Genomic DNA, 18,795 nt, shown 5'->3' on the forward strand with positions numbered 1-18,795 from the left:
TATAGGAGAATAGAACTTACATCATAATAATAATAATAATAATAATAATAATAATAATAATAATAATAAACATGCATAAAACAAAGCACACAGAAAGAAACTTGATGGTTGAATGTAATCAAATGTAATAATGACAAAAATATGATACAATGATTCAACAATTAATTACGTGTATATTAATATTTAATGAATTGTTATATATAGTAATCAATTATTATATGCTAATAAATGTAACGAAAGTCATAATTTTTTTAAGCTGAATCATCGTTTGTTATGATGATTTGATTGGATAATAATCAAAGTAATTAAAAAAATTCAATTGAAATAATATGTTTACTATTACTATTAGCATCAACATTGAATAAATTAAATAAATATTAATTGATTACATATTAATAATTTAATAAATAAATTAATAATAACAGTTAAAGTATTATATATTAACCTTAATGATACGATAATTCAAATACAAATTAGAAATTTTAAAATCTTGCATGATTTCAGTTTCAATTTTATAGACACAATAAAGAAAAACATGAAACAAACAACTATAACTAAATAATAATAATAATAATAATAATAATATTGCCTTTTGCTGATACAGTGCCTCCAGTTGTACATCAACTCAACAAAGCATCAATTTATTTTCTTCCCAGATCCTTTTTATTTATTTTCTGATTAGAAAACAAACTAAGAAACTATAGAAGAACAGAACTTACATAATAATAATAATAATGATTTGTAGAGAATGACAAGGTGGTGGAGTCTTGGGATGCGTGTAAATCAAAGGGGAGGGAGAAGAAAAAGGAGGATGAAGGGGGTGCGCCTGAGGCTGGGTGTTGGGTTAGGTTGAGGTTCATTTTGGGAGCTGCATTTCTTCAAGATCCAAGGTTGATACCTCAGTCAGTGACACTGGCACCAGCACTCATTATGGTAAATTCATCACTATTTTACTCTTATTTCATGCTTTTATTTATTTATTTATTTTTATATACTTCTATTGGTTTTTTAAAGCATACATTGAATATTTTCCTTGTAATTAAAGGATCATATGCGTGGAATGATGTTAAAGTTGAAAATATTAATGCTGTATAACTACTATTATGAATAATTTTATGACAGAAACTTGATGTAATGTGTAGGATCCAAGCGCCACGAATACAGAGAAATTTCTAGTCTTTTTCCGATAGTTGATATCCAATTCCAAGCTCTGGATTTAATAGCAACTATAATAGAATCTAGATTACATCTTCCTTGTTTGAAAATAGTTGCATTTCTATTCATTTCCAATCAACTTGTTGGTTACTCATGTTTAAAGATAGAAATAAAGAGAAGTAACCCCGCAAAGTAAATAATTATGCTATAAGATTATATAGTTTTTTTATCAGCGCTATAAGATTATATATAATTTGTAGTATAATAAAATTTTAGTGTTAATTTCATTGCTATAACAGATTTGTAATTCCTTTTGGGCTATTGAATAACTATTCAAAGGTGTAGTTAAAGATGCTAGCAAAATGTGTTTCAACCATAAAGTTAAAATAACAATCACATTTCAGATCATGCTTCTATTGAGAAAATAATCAAGATATTTCAATTCTGATCATAAGTATCAAATGTCATGTTGATGTTCAATTATTCCCTAATAAGTCCCCTAGCTAGCAACAAATAACTCCAAAAATTAAAATTATATAGCAGTTAGTTAGTTAGAATCAACTAAGCAAATGCCTCTTTAACATGATCTCATTCTAATTCTTCCCTCGTGAATGGAATAGGTGTGGTAGTCCTCTGTGGGGTCAAACCAAAGCATGTGCCTCATCTTACGCCCACCAGTCTCATTCTTATATACATTAGTTTGAATCAAATATGACTCTCCTGTTTTGTTCCCCAAAAACTCAAAATCAAGCTCATCTCTTTTTGGCCCCGCACCATTTTCTGAGCACATCTGCAACAATTCCCAACTCATCACAATGGAATCATAGAAACATAGAGGGAAACTCATTAAAAAATAAACAATGTATAAGTGGATAAAACATAGAAGCATTCTCAAAAAAGAAAAAGGCCCTAAATAATAAATAAATTGAAGCCAACAGTTTATCCTTGTATAATAATAATAATAATAATAATAATAATAATAATAATAATAATAATAATAATAATAATAATAATAATAATAATAATAATAATAATAATAATAATAATAATAATAATAATAATAATAATAATAATAATAATAATAATAATAATAATAATAATAATAATAATAATAATAATAATAATAATAATAATAATAATAATAATAATAATAATAATAATAATAATAATAATAATAATAATAATAATAATAATAATAATAATAATAATAATAATAATAATAATAATAATAATAATAATAATAATAATAATAATAATAATAATAATAATAATAATAATAATCATAATAATAATAATAATAATAATAATAATAATAATAATAATAATAGAGAAGATGCATCATGAACCTGAAAGAGGGATTCTGCATAATCATTGATATTGTTCATTACTCTGTGTTTCGCTTGCACCCTTCTAAACCTTCTCGAGGTATCGTTGCTCCCTCTTTACAATTAAACCGTTCTCAGCAACAAAACATGTAAAAAACACTTTTCACTGCTTGGGTTACACAAAAAGTTCCCAGATTGTAAAAAACAGATACAAAATAAAAAAGAAACACGGAATTGGGGTGGTGAGACCCATAATTAAAAGATACAAAAATTGATATAAATCAAGAGAAGTTGTTGAATCAAATGACAAAAAGATAAAACGAAGGGAATTGAGAGAAACTAACGGAGTTCCAATGATTGTGGTGTTTACGTTGCAGGGGAATGGTGGAACGGAAGAGTGCGGCCCTGAGAAAGGAATGGAGATTAATAATAACAATACAATAATTAATCAAAACAAAAAATAACAAAAATTAAGAAAGAGTACAAATAAAACATGTGTTTGTTCTAAACTTCATTTTTTTTGCCCCACTGAACAAAGCAACAATTAATTTTCTACTCTTGCTTTAAAAAAATTGAGATTTTAAGGGTAAAAGTGTTGAATCTCAAGTACCCGTAAATCTATTTCAGTTTTTTTTGCTTTTTGCAAAATATTGAAACTTTAGGGGTAAAAATGTTGAATCTCAAGTACCTATGAAGATTGAAAGTTACAAACCTTTGCTGATGTGCAAGAATATGAGTCAATGTCTGGATACTTCCTCGCGAGTGACGTTGCAAAACCATGGAGCAGCAAAAACTACTTTAACTTAGAGCAACAAAACCAACAAAATAACAATGAAAAGAGCATTCAATAGCAAAAGAACATTCAATAGGCAAACATGCATAACAACAAAGCAAAAAAAAAAAAAAAAACTTTGCCTGCTGGATGCTTCTTCATCATCACGTTGCACAACCACCAAGCTGAAGAAAACTGAAGAAAGAAGAGATGGGTTTTCTCAATAGGAAAAGAACATTCAATAGGCAAGATCAGTGTTACTAACAACAGGAAACAAACATGCATAACAACAAAGCAAAAAAAAAACCTTTCCTACTGGATCCTTCTTGTGAGGAAATTCGGAGATGCATTCCGTCTCCATGATTTAGAGAACCATGGAAACTAACAGATGCATCAAAGAAAACATAAAAAATCGTCACTTCAACCTTGCGAGGCAAAAAAACATGTTACCTGAAGCAAACATAACCAATGTACACAAATTTCATCAGATCTACAACCTGAAAAAATAAAAATGCAAGAAAAAGAAGAAGAAAAAATATCACATATGAGATTTTAGGATAAAAAAGTTACCTTGGGAACTCTTTTTCTCGGGCGACGATCCATATAAGTGTGAGGAAATTCAGAGACGCGTTCCATCGCCATGATTCAGAGAACCACGAAAACTCAATTTTGTTGTTTTTGCTATTCTTCTTGCTCAACTTCCCATTTTTATGTAAATCTTCATCCTTGATCCTCAAATGACTCATCTAATTCTTGAGGGTAGTTTGGCAGCTATCTCCCGCTGTTGTCTCATATCCCTCATCTCGGTTCATTGGAGAGCATAAAGGGTCGAGTGCACTATTGTTACCGGGTGTTCGAAAGCTGATAGAAGACCTGACCTAACCAAAGAAGAGAACGTCAAAAATAGAAAGATAAAAGATAAAAAAAATAGGAGAAGATTGAGGAAGAGAAAGAGAAAGAGGGAGAAAGAGAAGATTGAGGAATAAAGAGTAACGTGGAGAAGATTGAGGAAGAGAAAGATAAGATTGAGGAAATGAGAGTAACGTGGAGAAGATTCAGGAAGAGAGAGGAGAGTTCTGATCATTAAGTGAAGTGAAATTAAATGGGGAGTTGAAATCTGCCAATCAGGGAGTGACATATGTTCGAAACTGCACATGCAACGTGACACGTGGCAGGGGCAACAGAAAAAAGGTGCAAAAAAATAAAGGGGCAAAATGACCAAAAAACCAAAAAAAGTGACATGTGTCGCAATTCTAGGTAGGGACACAATAGATTTTTCCATAGACTTCTCTTTTATAGATAGTATATAGATTACAAAATCATAAGTGAGGTTATTAAATAAGGAGTAAGATTCACAACCAAATTGAGCAAAGGTGGTGACTTCGCGATACTGTGTCAACAACAGACTTGTGTCATAACTTTCAATTAAGCAGGAGATTCGACATGACTCACATATAAGCTGATGTTAATAGCAGGTCTACTTCTGCGATAAAAGAGCTCTGTTTCCAAACATATTTGTCTTTATAACTTAATAGATTTTTGTTAATAATAGTGTTAGATTGATCACTAATTTCGGTGAAAATAATTTTATATCAATATTATGATCCAAAAAAAAAATGTTAGATAACATGATATTAGACTTCTCAAAATAAAATTTCAATTCATGTGTACATGTTTGGATTAAAGTTTATGGATTGACTTTTTGTAAATTGAGTTTGTAAACATAATCTAAGTTTAAAAAAATATAATACATTTACATAAATCGAGAAAGATAATAAATTTTTTTAGTAAAATTATTTCATTAATTCATTTTTCAATTATTTTTATTAGTAGGCAAGAAAAGCATTAAACAATCGATTAATTTGAAATGAAGAAAGTAAATTAAACATTGTGATGAATATTCAGTAAACATTTTTTTGTTTTTAATTATTTATCTAATGTCTGCCTTATAATTAATAAAATAATTCGTGCAGACATTCTTGAAAATTGAGTATAAAATAAAAACAAAAGCGTAACAGTTTCCGAGAAGAATATCTGTTTGTTAACTTTGTCGAAGACGCCGTCTATTCGTAGTTTCCTTAATCCTTTCCTCTGTCCGTTAACGGACAACGCCAACAACGCCAAATCCAAAACGGAACTCTCAAAATAGAAATTGCTCAAAGAAGAATGTAAGATGTCTTTACGGTTCTTTCAATTTTTATTTCCTTCAGAAATTATAAAATTGATAGTTTTGATCCTCCTATATTTTAGGCAAAATTGCATTTACTTTTTCATGATATCCTCTTAAATAATGTTAATTTCCTTTTTTAGATTTTTTAAAAAATCCACTTATCTGAGATAGCATTTAAAAAGAAGCATGTATCATTTTATTTAATGCATAAAGAAGATAAGCATCTGTTTAATTACTAAAAGAAGTATGAGTGTTATTTAAGATGCCTTCACAAGAGATCGATGTAATTTTTTTTTCTTTTTTAATAATTTGTGAACTCTTTCGTTGCATTAATTGTTTTTTAATATTTACGTTGGTTTAGTTTGTTCAATAAAATAGAAGGAAAACACACACAAAAAAGAAGTAAGACTCATGCTAAAGTTCCATTCATCCAAAACCAATAGAAAAAAAAAATGAAGGAATGATATTTTTTTAAAACATCAAAGAGTCTTTATTTTTTCATACTTTTTTCTATTTAAAACTATTTATTTCATTTTATATAATTTTTTTGTTTCACTTTCTTCCCAGTAATATAATACAAGAAAGAAAAAAATAATTCTTTTTTATTTTTTCTCTCTCTCTACTTAATAAATTATCTCGTTTCCTATTTTTTTCCTTCCTTTCCAATTTTTTTTTTCATTTTCTCACCTACTTGAGACTAATTTTGGACAAAATTTGAAAATAAAAAAAAAGTAGAAGAAAAAATAGTCAAGAAAGATGACAGACACAGTGAGGTTTGCGACACTATTAATTAAACAAATACTACCACCACACATTCCTTTCTTCTTCTTCATCATCTTCTCACCTCTCTCTCTCTCTCTCCCTCCCTCCTAGGGTTTCACGTTTCCATGTGAAAACGGATTGAGAATCTCTCTCTCATTCTCTCTCTATTTTATATTTTCTTTCACGTCAATTAGGTAACTCTTCTCTCTCTCTCTCTCTCTCGTGTAATTTTGTTTTTTTGCTGTCGGTTTAGATCGGCTTTGTCTGCTTATGCGGAACAAGAATCCACTTTCTCCATTCCTAGATTGAGAGATTTTGTAGCCATTTTGCTCGAAATCAGCTCTCGTAACTGCATTTTGGTGATTTTTGTGATTTTCTTTTTATGTTATGGAAATTAATTATTCTGTGATTTTTAGTTGTTTTAGCTGTTATTCATTTTTTCGGTTTTTTTTTTTAAATTGTCTTAATTGATGAGTGAAAATGTTGTGCTGATTTTGCTCCTGTTTCCATTTTAGGGTTTTTTTGCTGGCGTGATTCTGAAGGCTTGGATCTGGATATCTTCTTTGGTATGACTTTGCTTTGGCTATTTTAGTAACTAATTAAGCTGCCTGACAAATTATAAAGAAATGAGTAGTTGAGGATTCTGTGGAGGGTTAAATTTGATGTCAAATAGTGAAGTGGATTAAGCTCAGATTTTGTTTTGAAATTTTAGCTGGAGCGTTTTGATGATTTAATAATGCTAGCTTGCTCTTTCCTTTGTACTATAATGAGTTGTCTGTGAGGGTTAATGTGATAAATTTTTTTCTTTCTTTCTTTTTCACTTGTAGTATTAATTTTAGCTGTAGAGTATTGCACTATTGCTATTTTTGTGTAAGGAGCTGGATGTTCTGCAATTCAAAATTAAACTGCACAATGATTAATGGTGGACAATCTTTTAATAAGCTTTCACGGTTTATTTCAAATAAATATGAAACCATTGAATGGGAACCGCACCACCATTCAGTTATTTTGTAACTCCAGAAGATTGTAATGACGTAATCCTATTGTTTAAATGCTATTGCAAATTGGGGCATTATTTTACTGAATGGTGATTATTTGTGTTCATAAAAACAATTTTCATTTCTAAATCTGAAAACAAAAATCACCATATGAAAATAATATTTTTTGTGCATGAATATTAACAGTTCCTTGATTCTTGCTTTAAACGTAAATAAGTAGAAATTTCTATTCTCTAAGTACTTGATTGTTTGCTTTTATTTTTTAGTTTCTGATTGGGACTGGATATTCTAAACTAACCTTTCGCGAAGACTAAGGAGCAAATAGAGGTACAGAGCATGTGTGTAATATGAGAAAAAAGACAAGCAAATATTTATGCCATTAGGACATTGGCAAATTGAGTGATTAAGTATGCCATTGAGAGATGAAAAACTTAATCTCATTTTTAGGATATTTTACTCCTACGGAAGATAAGAACAAATCTATAATATGTAATTAATAATCTGTAACAGAAATAGTTGTAATTGGATTTGTTTTTTGGGAAATTGCTGGATTTTTATGTGCAATAAAATCTGCAGTTTCAGTTTGTCAGGAATAGCTTAAATTCTAGGAAATTATTGCTTTTTCAAAAAAAATCTCAGAAAACTGGCAAAAACAGCCGGTTATTTCTTCAAAAGAACTAAGCACACACTTAAATGAGAAGGGAAATATGGAGGAATACACTTTACAGACACAAGTTTTGCTTCATTGTCTGGCTGCTAGCCTTCACTGCGAAATTTGCACAGTAGCTACTTGGTTCTGAAATATCTGCAATATAGGGAGTTAGAAGCTTGAAAACGTACACCCTAAAATTATACACTCGCAGAGGCAGAGCTTTGTTTTCTGAACATTGCCAATTGCTCAACTCCACTCCACCAACAAAAAATTCCTCCTTTAGGTAATTATATATTATAACATCCCTAAGTTATAGTAGCTTTTGCTCTCAGCCTTTATCATTAAAATATTTTCCTCAATGGCAACCTTTTATCTGTTTTTTGTTGTTTTTATTTATCTTGCATCTGGATAGCATGAGTATTGTTTTTCTCATATGATGTATGTATGATTATTCTGATATCAAGATAACGAGTATTGTAATTGCTGATATATGTTTAGTTCCTACTACTGCACATGGTTTGTCTGTATATAATTTAAAACTTGGTATTTGTTTCATTATTTTATCTTCTTCAGCTTCTTTGCTATGGAAGACTCGGATTCAGTTGCTACACTGATAGATTCTACTACTTCTAAGATACAACAGCTGCAGAAGGCATTTGCTGAACTTGAAAGTTATCGGGCTGTTACTCTTAACTTGAAATGGAAAGAACTAGAGGAACATTTCCATGGTCTTGAGAAATCCTTGAAGAGGCGCTTTGATGAATTGGAAGACCAAGAGAAAGAGTTTGAAAACAAAACGAGGAAGGCTCGTGAGATACTGGAGAAGCGGGAAGCAGCTGTTTTTGCTAAGGAGCAAGATTCGTTGCAGAGGCTTCAAGAGAAAAGAGATGCTGCTTCATTTGCCATTGTAAATGCTCGAGAAAAGCAGAGGAAGATTTCATCACGTGAATTGGCTACTTTCTCTAATGGTGGTAAAGGAGGGATGCCAGGAGTGGAGGAGAAACCAGTGGATACTTTGTCCACTGCAGCTGAAGGTAATGTGGAAGATGTAAAACTTCCTGATAATGGAAATGTGGAGTTGGTATCTTATCCAGAGTTGGTAAAACTATGCAAAGAGATGGATGCTGCTGGACTTCACAAATTCATATCTGATAACCGTAAGAACCTTGCTGCTGTAAGGGATGAAATACCAAATGCTTTAAGAGCTGCTCCTAATGCTGCCTGTTTAGTTTTAGATTCTCTGGAAGGATTTTACTGTACAGAAGTGTCAAATCAGGACGTAAAGAAGGATGCTAACTTATTGGGTCTTCGCCGAACCTGTATCATGCTGATGGAATGTCTCTGTGATTTCCTGAGCAGCTCAGGTTTTGTTTCTAATGTGATTTCAGAAGATATCAAGGACAGGGCAAAAGCAGTTGCTGAAGAATGGAAACCCAGGCTGGATGCTCTTGACATGGATGCTAGCAATGGGAATTCCTTGGAGGCTCATGCATTTTTACAACTTCTTGCTAGTTTTGGAATTGCCTCTGGTTTTGATGAGGAGGAGTTATCTAGATTGATTCCAATGGTGTCTCGGCGCCGCCAAACTGCTGATTTATGTCGTTTTCTTGGGCTGTCAGAAAAGATGCCTGGTGTGTATTTGATCTTTATAATGTTTGACATGAATTAAAACATTACAAGAACTAAAGGAAATTTGAAATATTGAGCCAAATTTGATACAAGGAAAAAGTTTTAACATTCTGTGCAAAAATTTTCATCTAATTGCATCATGTGTTATTTTTCTTTAGTTTTATTTTTATTTCAATAACAAAAACATGTTCCCTTAATTTTCATTTTGTGATTAATATGATTCTTTGTTAAAGTATTGACTGTCAAGTGGCTGCCAAAACTAACCATTTTAGTAACAGGATTTTTCGAAGTCCTACCAACTTTGAATAATTATTTTCTTATACTTTGCTAGTCTTCTTGGATGTTCCTGCATGCTGGTTCTTGTTAAATAATTGAAAGGAAAAGCTAAAGGAAACTTGAATTGTGATAGTATGCTAGGATATCTACTGAAAACTGATGACTCTTAAACTTCCCTGATAATGTTTGAAGACAATTGAATGGTGTGTATTAGTATGCTAGGATGCCCACTGAAAACTGCTGATGCAAGTTATTTAATATGATATAAATTATATGGTAAGAGAGTTTTGGTTCTTAACATATTACATTGCAGCTTTGATTGACTCTTTATTGAGAACCCTTTACTTTTGTTTCTTGGAAGTATCCCAAATGGCTTTTAACATGCAAGTTTCATACATGAAATCTAGCAGTTGTATCAATTACAGAGTGAAGCAATAAAACTATTGCATCTGTTTGTTTTAATGCTTCATTTTTCTTTTTGGATATGCAGGTGTAATTGAGGTTTTGGTGAACAGTGGGCGACAAATTGATGCTGTTAACTTGGCTTTTGCATTTGATCTTACTGAACAGTTTTGTCCTGTTTCTTTACTGAAGTCTTACTTGAAAGATGCTAGAAAAGCTTCTTCTCCTGTTAGAAGTGCTCACTCTTCTCCCACTGCACAGGTGTGTTATTTATGTCTGCTATATTAAGTAATTATTCCCTCCATTGTCTTCTTTTCACAGTTTGAGCTAGTGATCTAATATTTTGCCAAGCTCTTCTATTTTCCGTGAAATTCTTTTTGCCTTGGGTCATAATTGCATACCACTTGTGACATTTTGCTAGAACAAGACAGTGTATTATGTTGTGCTTCTTATCATATAAAACTTTGGAAAAGTTTCTTAGCAGATACTGATGGAAACACCATCACTCTTTAAAATGTAACCTGGACTGTAGGTAAAGCTGATGAGCTGGAAGGCCTACATATTATTCAACGTTTGTTTCGGAAAAAGTTGGAGATGAAGGGGATTCTCCAATGGATAATAAATGAAAAGTATGCTTAGTTCTATATAGAAGAACCATTTATACTTAGGTTAAAAAGCAATTTGGTGCAAGAGCCTTATGAAAGTCTTAATGGTGTATAAAAATAACTAGATTGTAGAGCTTGCTGTCTTTGTTGTTTAGGACTTAAGGGATATGCTTGTTGAGAAAGATCTCAGATTCTTATTCCTTGTACAGTGTACACAGCTTTGGGTTTTCTGTTCAACTTATGGGTAGTACGTGATTTAGTTTATAGTATACTAGATGTGACATGGCATTTATAGCACAAGTATTGCTTTTATTTATGTCTGAGATTCTTTTGTATTGCATGGTAAATTATTCTAGTAATTTATAATATTCTTGCTGGATGTTTGAACTATGTACATTTTCAAACATATCTCGGGTGAATTAAAAGGAAAAAATTGAAAGCAAATGCTGTTCTTAAAAGCATCCCTTTTTCGGAAATAATTCCACAAAAAGAAGCTGTATATGTGTACTGAAAATATCAAATTTTGTCTTTTCTTTTTTCTTTTTACTCCAAATTTTGTCTTTTCTGAAATGTAAGAAACACCAATTGTTAAGAGGTGATACTAAATCTACTCCTATATTATGAATTAGAATACACAAATTGGAGAGTGAGACCTTACTTTCTTCACTTTGTCAATTAGACATTTTGAATATTGCCTCTCGCTCCTTTGGAGGTGTATTTCACACACTGTCTCTGATTAGCTAAAAGAAATTCTTTCAATCATCTCAAACTATTTTCCTTTTATTTGATCTTCTTAGTTCATTCCTCCTTCAAAATCTACCTTCATTTATCTCTACCTGTAATTTGATTTTAATAGTTTTCTTAAAAAGAAATTGGCTTTTGTGGTAATATACTGCTATTTTCTCTCTTTTAAATATTCCTAGTATCTTTTGTCTCAGATTGAGGTGAATGAACGAGAGCTGGTTGCACTTAAGGCTGTAATCAAGTGCATTGAAGAACATAAACTTGATGAGCAGTATCCTCTGGATCCTCTCCAGAAACGATTGGTGCAGCTAGAGAAGGCCAAAGCAGACAAGAAGAGGGAAACTGAAGCAACAAAGCCTCAACCCAAGAGACCTCGTGCAAATGGTGTGGGATACGGTCCACGTGTCACTAACATTCTTTCGGATAAAACTTGCTATGCTAGAGTTGCTGACAGGTATCCACAATACGTGTATGACCGACCACCTTACATGTACCCTGCACCCACTGAGAATCATTGCCCCCCTCTCATGACCACTGCAACATATAACATCTCTCCCAGCCATGGCAACTACTTTGGAAATGGGTATCAGTACCAAGCCTCATATCTCCACTAGAGTTAGCTGATATGTGAAAACAGGCAACTATGATCCTTTTGTTTAATATCTAGTCTTTAACCTTTAAGCTGTTGTATGTTGCACTTCCTCAATGTAGTCTTAAGAACCTCTGAAAAGAGGTAAAATGACGAGCTAAAATTTAACTTTTGTAGCACAAGATATTCTGATCCTCTAATGTATGAACTCTGTTCTCGTTTTGTACGCTCTTACTTTTACGCTTTTGTGGTATATCTTGTCTTGGATCTATGGTTGTCTTTTCTATTATTATTATTATTATTGGGTGTTGTTTCTAAACAGTTGCTCTTTCTATGCATGTGGTCTTTTTTAAAACATGGATTTGCTGGGAGACTGTGGAGCACCATGAGCCCTTAATCATCAGCATATGTAGGGACCATTAAGAGTAGCAAAATTATCCATTTATCCATGATTTATTCGGTATATCCATAGTACATAGCCGTTCGTTTTGTGGATTGTTGAGACGAAGTCCTTGAGGCTTACGAAAGGCACTTCTCTATCAACCAACCTTATGATGTACTTCACATTATCTACTTACTGTTGATCTCTGTACAAACCCTCTATTTCTAGTTTATACAATACCTGCTTGAAGTTCTGCTTCTTTTTTTCATTTTGTTGGTAGCTAAGACGTGTCTTTCACAGACTTAACTGCCTCATCTAAGGCAGCCAGTTCCTGCTTCATCAATTTTCTTTTCCTTTTCTACTTCATACTTAGCAAGGGCTATTACTTTCTTGAACTATACATTTTCTTGTTTCGTTGACTTAGGCAGTTAGGCTCAACTATTGCAGGTATTTTGCCTTTGGTGGCCTTTCTTCTTTTCCTTAGCAACAAAAGGTGACTTCAATTGTAGCTTTGTCTTCTTTCATTCAAGTTCTGTTTGTTCTGGTATATGATTTCTTTTCTTCCAAGAGCGAATAATAAGAGTCTCTTCTTCATTAACATCTTTAATCGGTTCACTTCTAGATGGTTGCATTATTTGCTTGTCCTTACCATAGCAAGCTTTAGCCTTATCTTCAAAGTGTTCTTATGAGGTTATGTCTGTTGGCTTAGCAGATGGTTTAAGTTTCTTTCTTTCGAGGGTTTTGGGTTTGGGCTTAGGCTGCTGCTTAGGTTTCTGTTTGGGTTTTGGTAAAGGTTGTTGTTAAGGTTCTATTTGTAGTTAGTTCAGACGGTGTTTGAGGGGTTTCTTTTGAGGAGGCTTTTACTGTCTTGTTTTTATGGTTATGGTGGAAGACTTTTTGGTAACTTAGGTAATAAGGGCTTGACCAAATGGTTCATCAAACTTTTGTTGTATATACGCAAGTGCTCTAGGGTTGACAGATGGATTAGCAAATGATTCGACTCTGAAAGCAATGCCAAGGCAATTACTTCCTGCACCTCCCATATTGTTGGGGTGAGGGATTTAAAGTTGTTTAATGTTTTCCTGAAATTTATTTCATCAAGAAAACACTATGGGTTGATATTTTGGAAACAAAATATGGAAGGTGGATGGGCTTGGTAAAGGAGAATTTGTGTGGGGTCAAATCTAAGGATGTTGGGAGGGGGAGGTGTTGAAGTGGAAGTCTTGGTGGAGGTGTTAGTTAGTTCGAAATGGATTGATAGCTTGGTAAAATGAAAGGTCGGAGATGGGAGAAGTTTAGTTTTTAGAGAGACTCTTAGGGAGGGGATGAGTGTTTGGCTAGGTTATCTCAGTCTTTTTTCTAAATTCAGAGCAAAATGAGAATGTTATTAAAGACTAGGGATGTTGGGAGGGGGAGGTGTTGAAGTGGAAGTCTTGGTGGAGGTGTTAGTTTGAATGGGAAAAAGGAGTTGGTGGAGGTCTTGGAGGCGGACGGTCTAGAAGTCCAAAGATAAGAAGGATGGGTGGTGGTGGGAACAAGAACCGAATGAGGTGTATAGTGTTAGCTTGACTTATAAAACACTCCATGAGCTACACTATGTTTCACAAACAAAAAACTTTTTTTTTTGGAATTGAAAGTTCCTCCTAAGATAAGTTTTTGAGTGTTGCTAGGTGCACCCAACATTTTTGCTGGTGCACCCAGCACTTGTAGTGAAAAGGCCATAATACCCATGACTTATTTTTTTAAAAAAATTAACGCGAGACTCTATCTCTCCCGCCCCGCTTGCGTTTCCGCTTCTTCTTCCTGCGGTTTTCTTCTCTTCTTCCTCACAACCTTTCCGCTTCTTCTTCCTGCATTTTCGCATTGTTGTTGCTCACGTCACTGGCGTTTCCATTTGTCGTTGCTGTTAAGAGGAGGTTGCGGGAAGAGGTTCTTCTTCTTCTTCTTTGTTGAGGAGCTTGCCACCATTGTTGCCGTGAATAGGAGGTTGCCGTGGTGCATTGAGGAGGCTTTCGGGAAGAGCAATGCCACCGTCCTCCGTCCACCGTTGAGGGAGCTTTGTCACCGTCCACCGTCGAGGTAAGCGTCGTGACCATGTCGTTTCCACCATTGTTGTCGGAGTTAAGCGTCGTGACCATGTCGTTTCCACCATTGTTGTCGGAGTTAGGATGATCCGATAGGGTAGATTGTTGATCTGAAATTGATCCGGAAGATGCTTACGGATCAACTTGATCCGTAATCTTCAATCTTCATTTTAAAAATTGTCAAATATTTGATACATAGTGAGTTTTATTTGAAATTAGAAATTTTGGTTATTAGGATCACCTTTGAATGTATGCTATATATTTGATAAATAGTGTCATTTTGGAGAATATCAATTGTTTCAATTTGATTTAATGCAAATATGTAATTGCCTTTTATGTAATTGCCACTTAGCATCATAAGTTGGGGACTACCTAATGCACCTGCTGCCAAAATGACATCACCCCTCGAACTTGAATTCTTGGCTTTGTTTATGTATGCTTCATAGGTCTATGTATGCTTCATGAGGAAAATAAAAAAAATATAGCATTGCAGTGTTCATACTTCATTTAAATTTAAAATGAAAAGGCTGCCAAAAGCCCTTAGGTGAGGGTGTGAGGTTAAAGAAAACGACTAAGAAGGTTGCACTCCTTTCAGAAGGGTATTACTACTAATGTGTTAGGTTTGGAAATTCATTTTTGTGCAATTCAATCTTTTAGACTTTGACACTACTTCAATTTGATCTCTGTGATTGTTATACATTTGGAGGGTGGTTACAAATTCATGTAACCACCCTCCACACTTTCATTCTATCAAGTGATTTTTTTCTTGTTATACAATTTTGTAATCATACTATAATTTATGATTTCATTTGAGTGGCTATCTTCATTTGAGTTTATTGAAATATGCCTATTTAAAATTATGGTGAGGGGAACATGGTTGGTGAATGGAGGAAAACGAACTGAATGTGGTATCGAAAAACTGATTCAAAAGAAAAGACAACTCCTTGAAACTTATTATCTATACACTTGATGGGACTTTTGTAATATTGATGGAAACCTGGAACTGAAACAGCAACAGAAACTAATATGCAATAATTGTTTATGAATTTGAGAGAATATTAATGGATTGCTTAAAGGAAAACTCAGGAAAATACAATACCCCCTGCCTAGAGCTAGGCTACTTCAGATTGCTCAAAAAGCAATCCGCCATACCTCTAACACTACAACCCCAAGAACTGTTCCTCTCAAAGGAAACCCTAGGAACTAAGCCACTACCAATTGTACGAGGAATGACATATATTCTGCTTGGTGAATATGGTGCATACCTCTATAAATGCATCTTCAAAATTTAACTTCAACTAATATTAACATTGGGTTTGATAGATTTTTAATTGTCTAAAATTTCTAAAAAATACACATTTAAACTAAACTTTTCAAATACATAAATGTAATCCTGAAAACTTTGCAAATAAATAATTGACTAAATGACAGCCCTACAGTCAATGAAATCCTGACAACTTGCGTGACTTTGAGTCGATGAAATTTGCGTTAGACCAATGAAATTTGAGTGAATGAAATCAAAGATGGAATTTGCGGTACAGATTTGCAGATCATGGTTAAGACCAGAGGATTAGGTCGTGTCATAGATCACGTTACTGGCAGAGGTGTGGGCAGAGGAGATCGTGATGATTTCGGTGATGCTCCGCAGCATCGACGACCTACCGCATCCGCACAGAGGCAGCGAGTACCTGTGACTGCGACGCACGATGAGCCAGTGCTCCCTGCGTCAGATGTAGAGGATGACGTATTTCCAGATGACCCGATGGCACCAACTGATGTAGAGGACACTGGGACAGACATTCCTGCAGACACAGGCGCGTAGGCTGCTGAGGATGAGCATGAGGGATTTTCGGGTGGTCCGAGCGACCCATCCGTGCTGACCCAGTATGCGGATCATGTTGCTTGCAGCGCATGGACGGGAGAGGTATTTATAATATTTATTTTTAGTTACTTGTTAATTATACTTTATGATTGAAATTAGTTTTCCTTTAAATGATTTTAACGAATTTTGCGTTCTTTTATACTTTAATTCAGGAGCGTCCTGAGTTGAAATTATCCTCTCACGGGAGGAAGGTCCATAGTTTAGGCAGGTCTGTCCCTGCCATTGAGGGACTAGTTGCTGGGACAGGACTAAGTCCTCTGATCGCGTGTTCGGTAGACACTGGCGATCGGGGACTTTTGTCCTCGTTTGTCGAGCGGTGGCATAGGGAGACGTCTAGTTTCCATCCCCCTGTGGGAGAGGTGACGATCACGTTGGACGACGTCTCGTCGCTATTGCATCTGCCTGTGGTTGGCGACTTGCACGCCTTTCATCCCTTGCACGTGGATTATGCGGTTCAGATGCTGGTGGACTTATTGATGGTCTCTGCAGAGGCTGACAGGGCTGAGACAGGATAGTGTCGTGGACCGTACATACGCATGTAATGGGTACGTGATATCTACGAGCGTCGATGCCAGGCAGGTCATTGGACAGTTGCGACTCTCGCGTATCTTCTTCATCTTCTGGGTTGTACTCTGTTTGCTAACAAGAGTGCAACCAATGTTCATGTTGTGTATTTGGAGGTCCTTCGTGACTTCAATCAGACCGGGAGGTACGCTTAGGGAGTAGCTGCGCTGGTGCATATGTACGACCACCTGAATGATGTCTTTATCAGCAGCAGCCGACAGCTTGACGGTTACATCACACTGCTGCAGGTAACAAACATGTTTTCATTCGTTGAGGTTCAACAATGTTTAACTTTAAATTTCGTTAGACTTTCATTATTAATGTTTATCATTTTGATGTTACCTCTGTAGTGCTGGATATATGAGCACTTTCCCTCAGTCGCAGAGTCCAATACTGATCAGGACTACGACGAGGATTCACCGCGTGCCTGTAGGTGGATTACCACAAAGAAGACCGTGAAGAGCATACGTACATCGGCGTACAGGGAGCGCTTGGACTGACTCTGGATTCCAGATGTTTGTTGGATCCCATATGGGGAACACCGACCGATTCGTGACTTCCATATGATTTCATGCTATTCCGGTCTCCAGCGGTCGGGGCCCTTTGCTGTGTATTACCGACCAGAGAGGGTCATGCGACAGTTTGGATACACCCAGACCATTCCTGCTCCGCCTGTCGATTCATGGGTGTCGTATGATGATATACACGATAGGTGGATGCACTATTCAGATCATATGTTTCCAGCAGGTGCGGTGTGCGCTGTGACAGGTCAGTGTGCCAGCGACTACATAGACTGGTTCTTCCGCATTTCCCATCCTTTCATGAAACCATGCCAGGCATCAGTTCCTCTGCCAGATGGTCATGCTCCGCAGCCCCGAGTCGTCCCTCAGGCCCCAGAGACAGATATCCCTCACGTGTCGGAGCTAGGAGCACTATTGACATCTGCGAGGCCCGCTGTGGAAGAGCCTAGACATGCAGTGATAAGTAATACTAATAATTTATGTCATTTACGTCAATATTTTCATAATAATTTGTGCAATTTGTTTGTTTTGTATTTAACAGGAAGTTTGCTATGGGATTGCTGAGAGGTTGGAGCTCCATCTGAGCCTAGGGGTGGTCACGCCAAGCTCATCGATACATGAGGTGATTGAAGAATGTCTCAAGATGGCCAGGAGTGTCACACAGGACCAGCTAGTATATGTTAGGTCTTGACGCAGACGGCGCACGGATCAAGCGTAGTTTATTTACATATTTTATATTGATATTCGATGTATATACATATATTGTACTTGAACCCATTTTATTAGTAATGTTGGTTTTATTTATTTCCATTAGTAATGTTAGTTTTATTTATTTCCATTGATTGTGTATTCCCTTTGCCTAATCTAGCTTATAAAATTTTATAATTTTATTCTATCAAATTAGAAAAATGTTTTTTTTTAAAATTTCTATCCTCAGATAAAAATCCGTATTTTTTAATTAGAATTTTATAATTAGGCGTAACATTTATATTTTATTTTAATAAAAGATGTGGTGCTGAGGGAGAATGTTTAATTAGAGTGTGGGAAGCATGATGTACTTATCTAAGTATTAAGAACCACAAAATCTTGAGTCTTACAACTAATTTTATGAATCTAATTTTGAATTATTTGTGGAAATGCTGTAGAAAAGAATAAATTAAACAAATAATGGAAATTGAAATAAAGAAGTTGAAACCATGGACACGCATGCTTAAAAACTTTTAATTAAAAAAATGTTTTTTTTTTAAATTTCTCTCCTAAGATAAAAATTCGTATTTATATTT

General features: G+C 34.6%; 1 protein-coding gene and 1 long non-coding RNA gene across 7 annotated transcripts; both read left to right on the plus strand.

Moving 5' to 3' along the window:
- The first annotated feature begins 6,179 nt into the window (after nucleotides 1-6,179).
- Nucleotides 6,180-12,301, plus strand: LOC100807523 (FRIGIDA-like protein 3). 6 transcript variants are annotated; one of them, XM_041014480.1, is made up of 7 exons: nucleotides 6,207-6,378; nucleotides 6,700-6,750; nucleotides 7,449-7,509; nucleotides 7,999-8,117; nucleotides 8,408-9,465; nucleotides 10,230-10,402; nucleotides 11,685-12,301. In XM_041014480.1, exons 5-7 carry the CDS (start codon nucleotides 8,418-8,420, stop codon nucleotides 12,102-12,104), a joined length of 1,641 nt encoding a protein of 546 aa, XP_040870414.1. In that variant the 5' UTR covers nucleotides 6,207-6,378; nucleotides 6,700-6,750; nucleotides 7,449-7,509; nucleotides 7,999-8,117; nucleotides 8,408-8,417; the 3' UTR covers nucleotides 12,105-12,301. The 6 variants fall into 6 exon arrangements, with proteins under 6 accessions (XP_003521014.1, XP_040870414.1, XP_006576663.1 ...); XM_006576600.4 differs by lacking the exon at nucleotides 7,999-8,117; XM_041014481.1 differs by lacking the exon at nucleotides 7,449-7,509.
- Nucleotides 12,302-14,662: 2,361 nt separating this feature from the next.
- Nucleotides 14,663-18,316, plus strand: LOC121174677 (uncharacterized). Its single transcript, XR_005890932.1, has 3 exons — nucleotides 14,663-16,469; nucleotides 16,580-17,239; nucleotides 17,342-18,316. It is a non-coding gene; the product is annotated as an uncharacterized lncRNA (long non-coding RNA).
- Nucleotides 18,317-18,795: the final 479 nt, after the last annotated feature.

Source organism: Glycine max, chromosome 3, assembly GCF_000004515.6.
Source record: "Glycine max cultivar Williams 82 chromosome 3, Glycine_max_v4.0, whole genome shotgun sequence".
NCBI lineage: Eukaryota > Viridiplantae > Streptophyta > Magnoliopsida > Fabales > Fabaceae > Glycine > Glycine max.

What these genes read in the sequence shown, in the direction of transcription:
- LOC100807523 (XM_003520966.5), top strand. Translation starts at nt 8,418, where the DNA reads ATGGAAGACTCGGATTCAGTTGCTACACTGATAGATTCTACTACTTCT. An exon ending in GCTGTCAGAAAAGATGCCTG is followed by an intron (nt 9,466 to 10,229) that starts GTGTGTATTTGA and finishes TTGGATATGCAG; the next exon opens with GTGTAATTGAGGTTTTGGTG. An exon ending in ACTCTTCTCCCACTGCACAG is followed by an intron (nt 10,403 to 11,684) that starts GTGTGTTATTTA and finishes CTTTTGTCTCAG; the next exon opens with ATTGAGGTGAATGAACGAGA.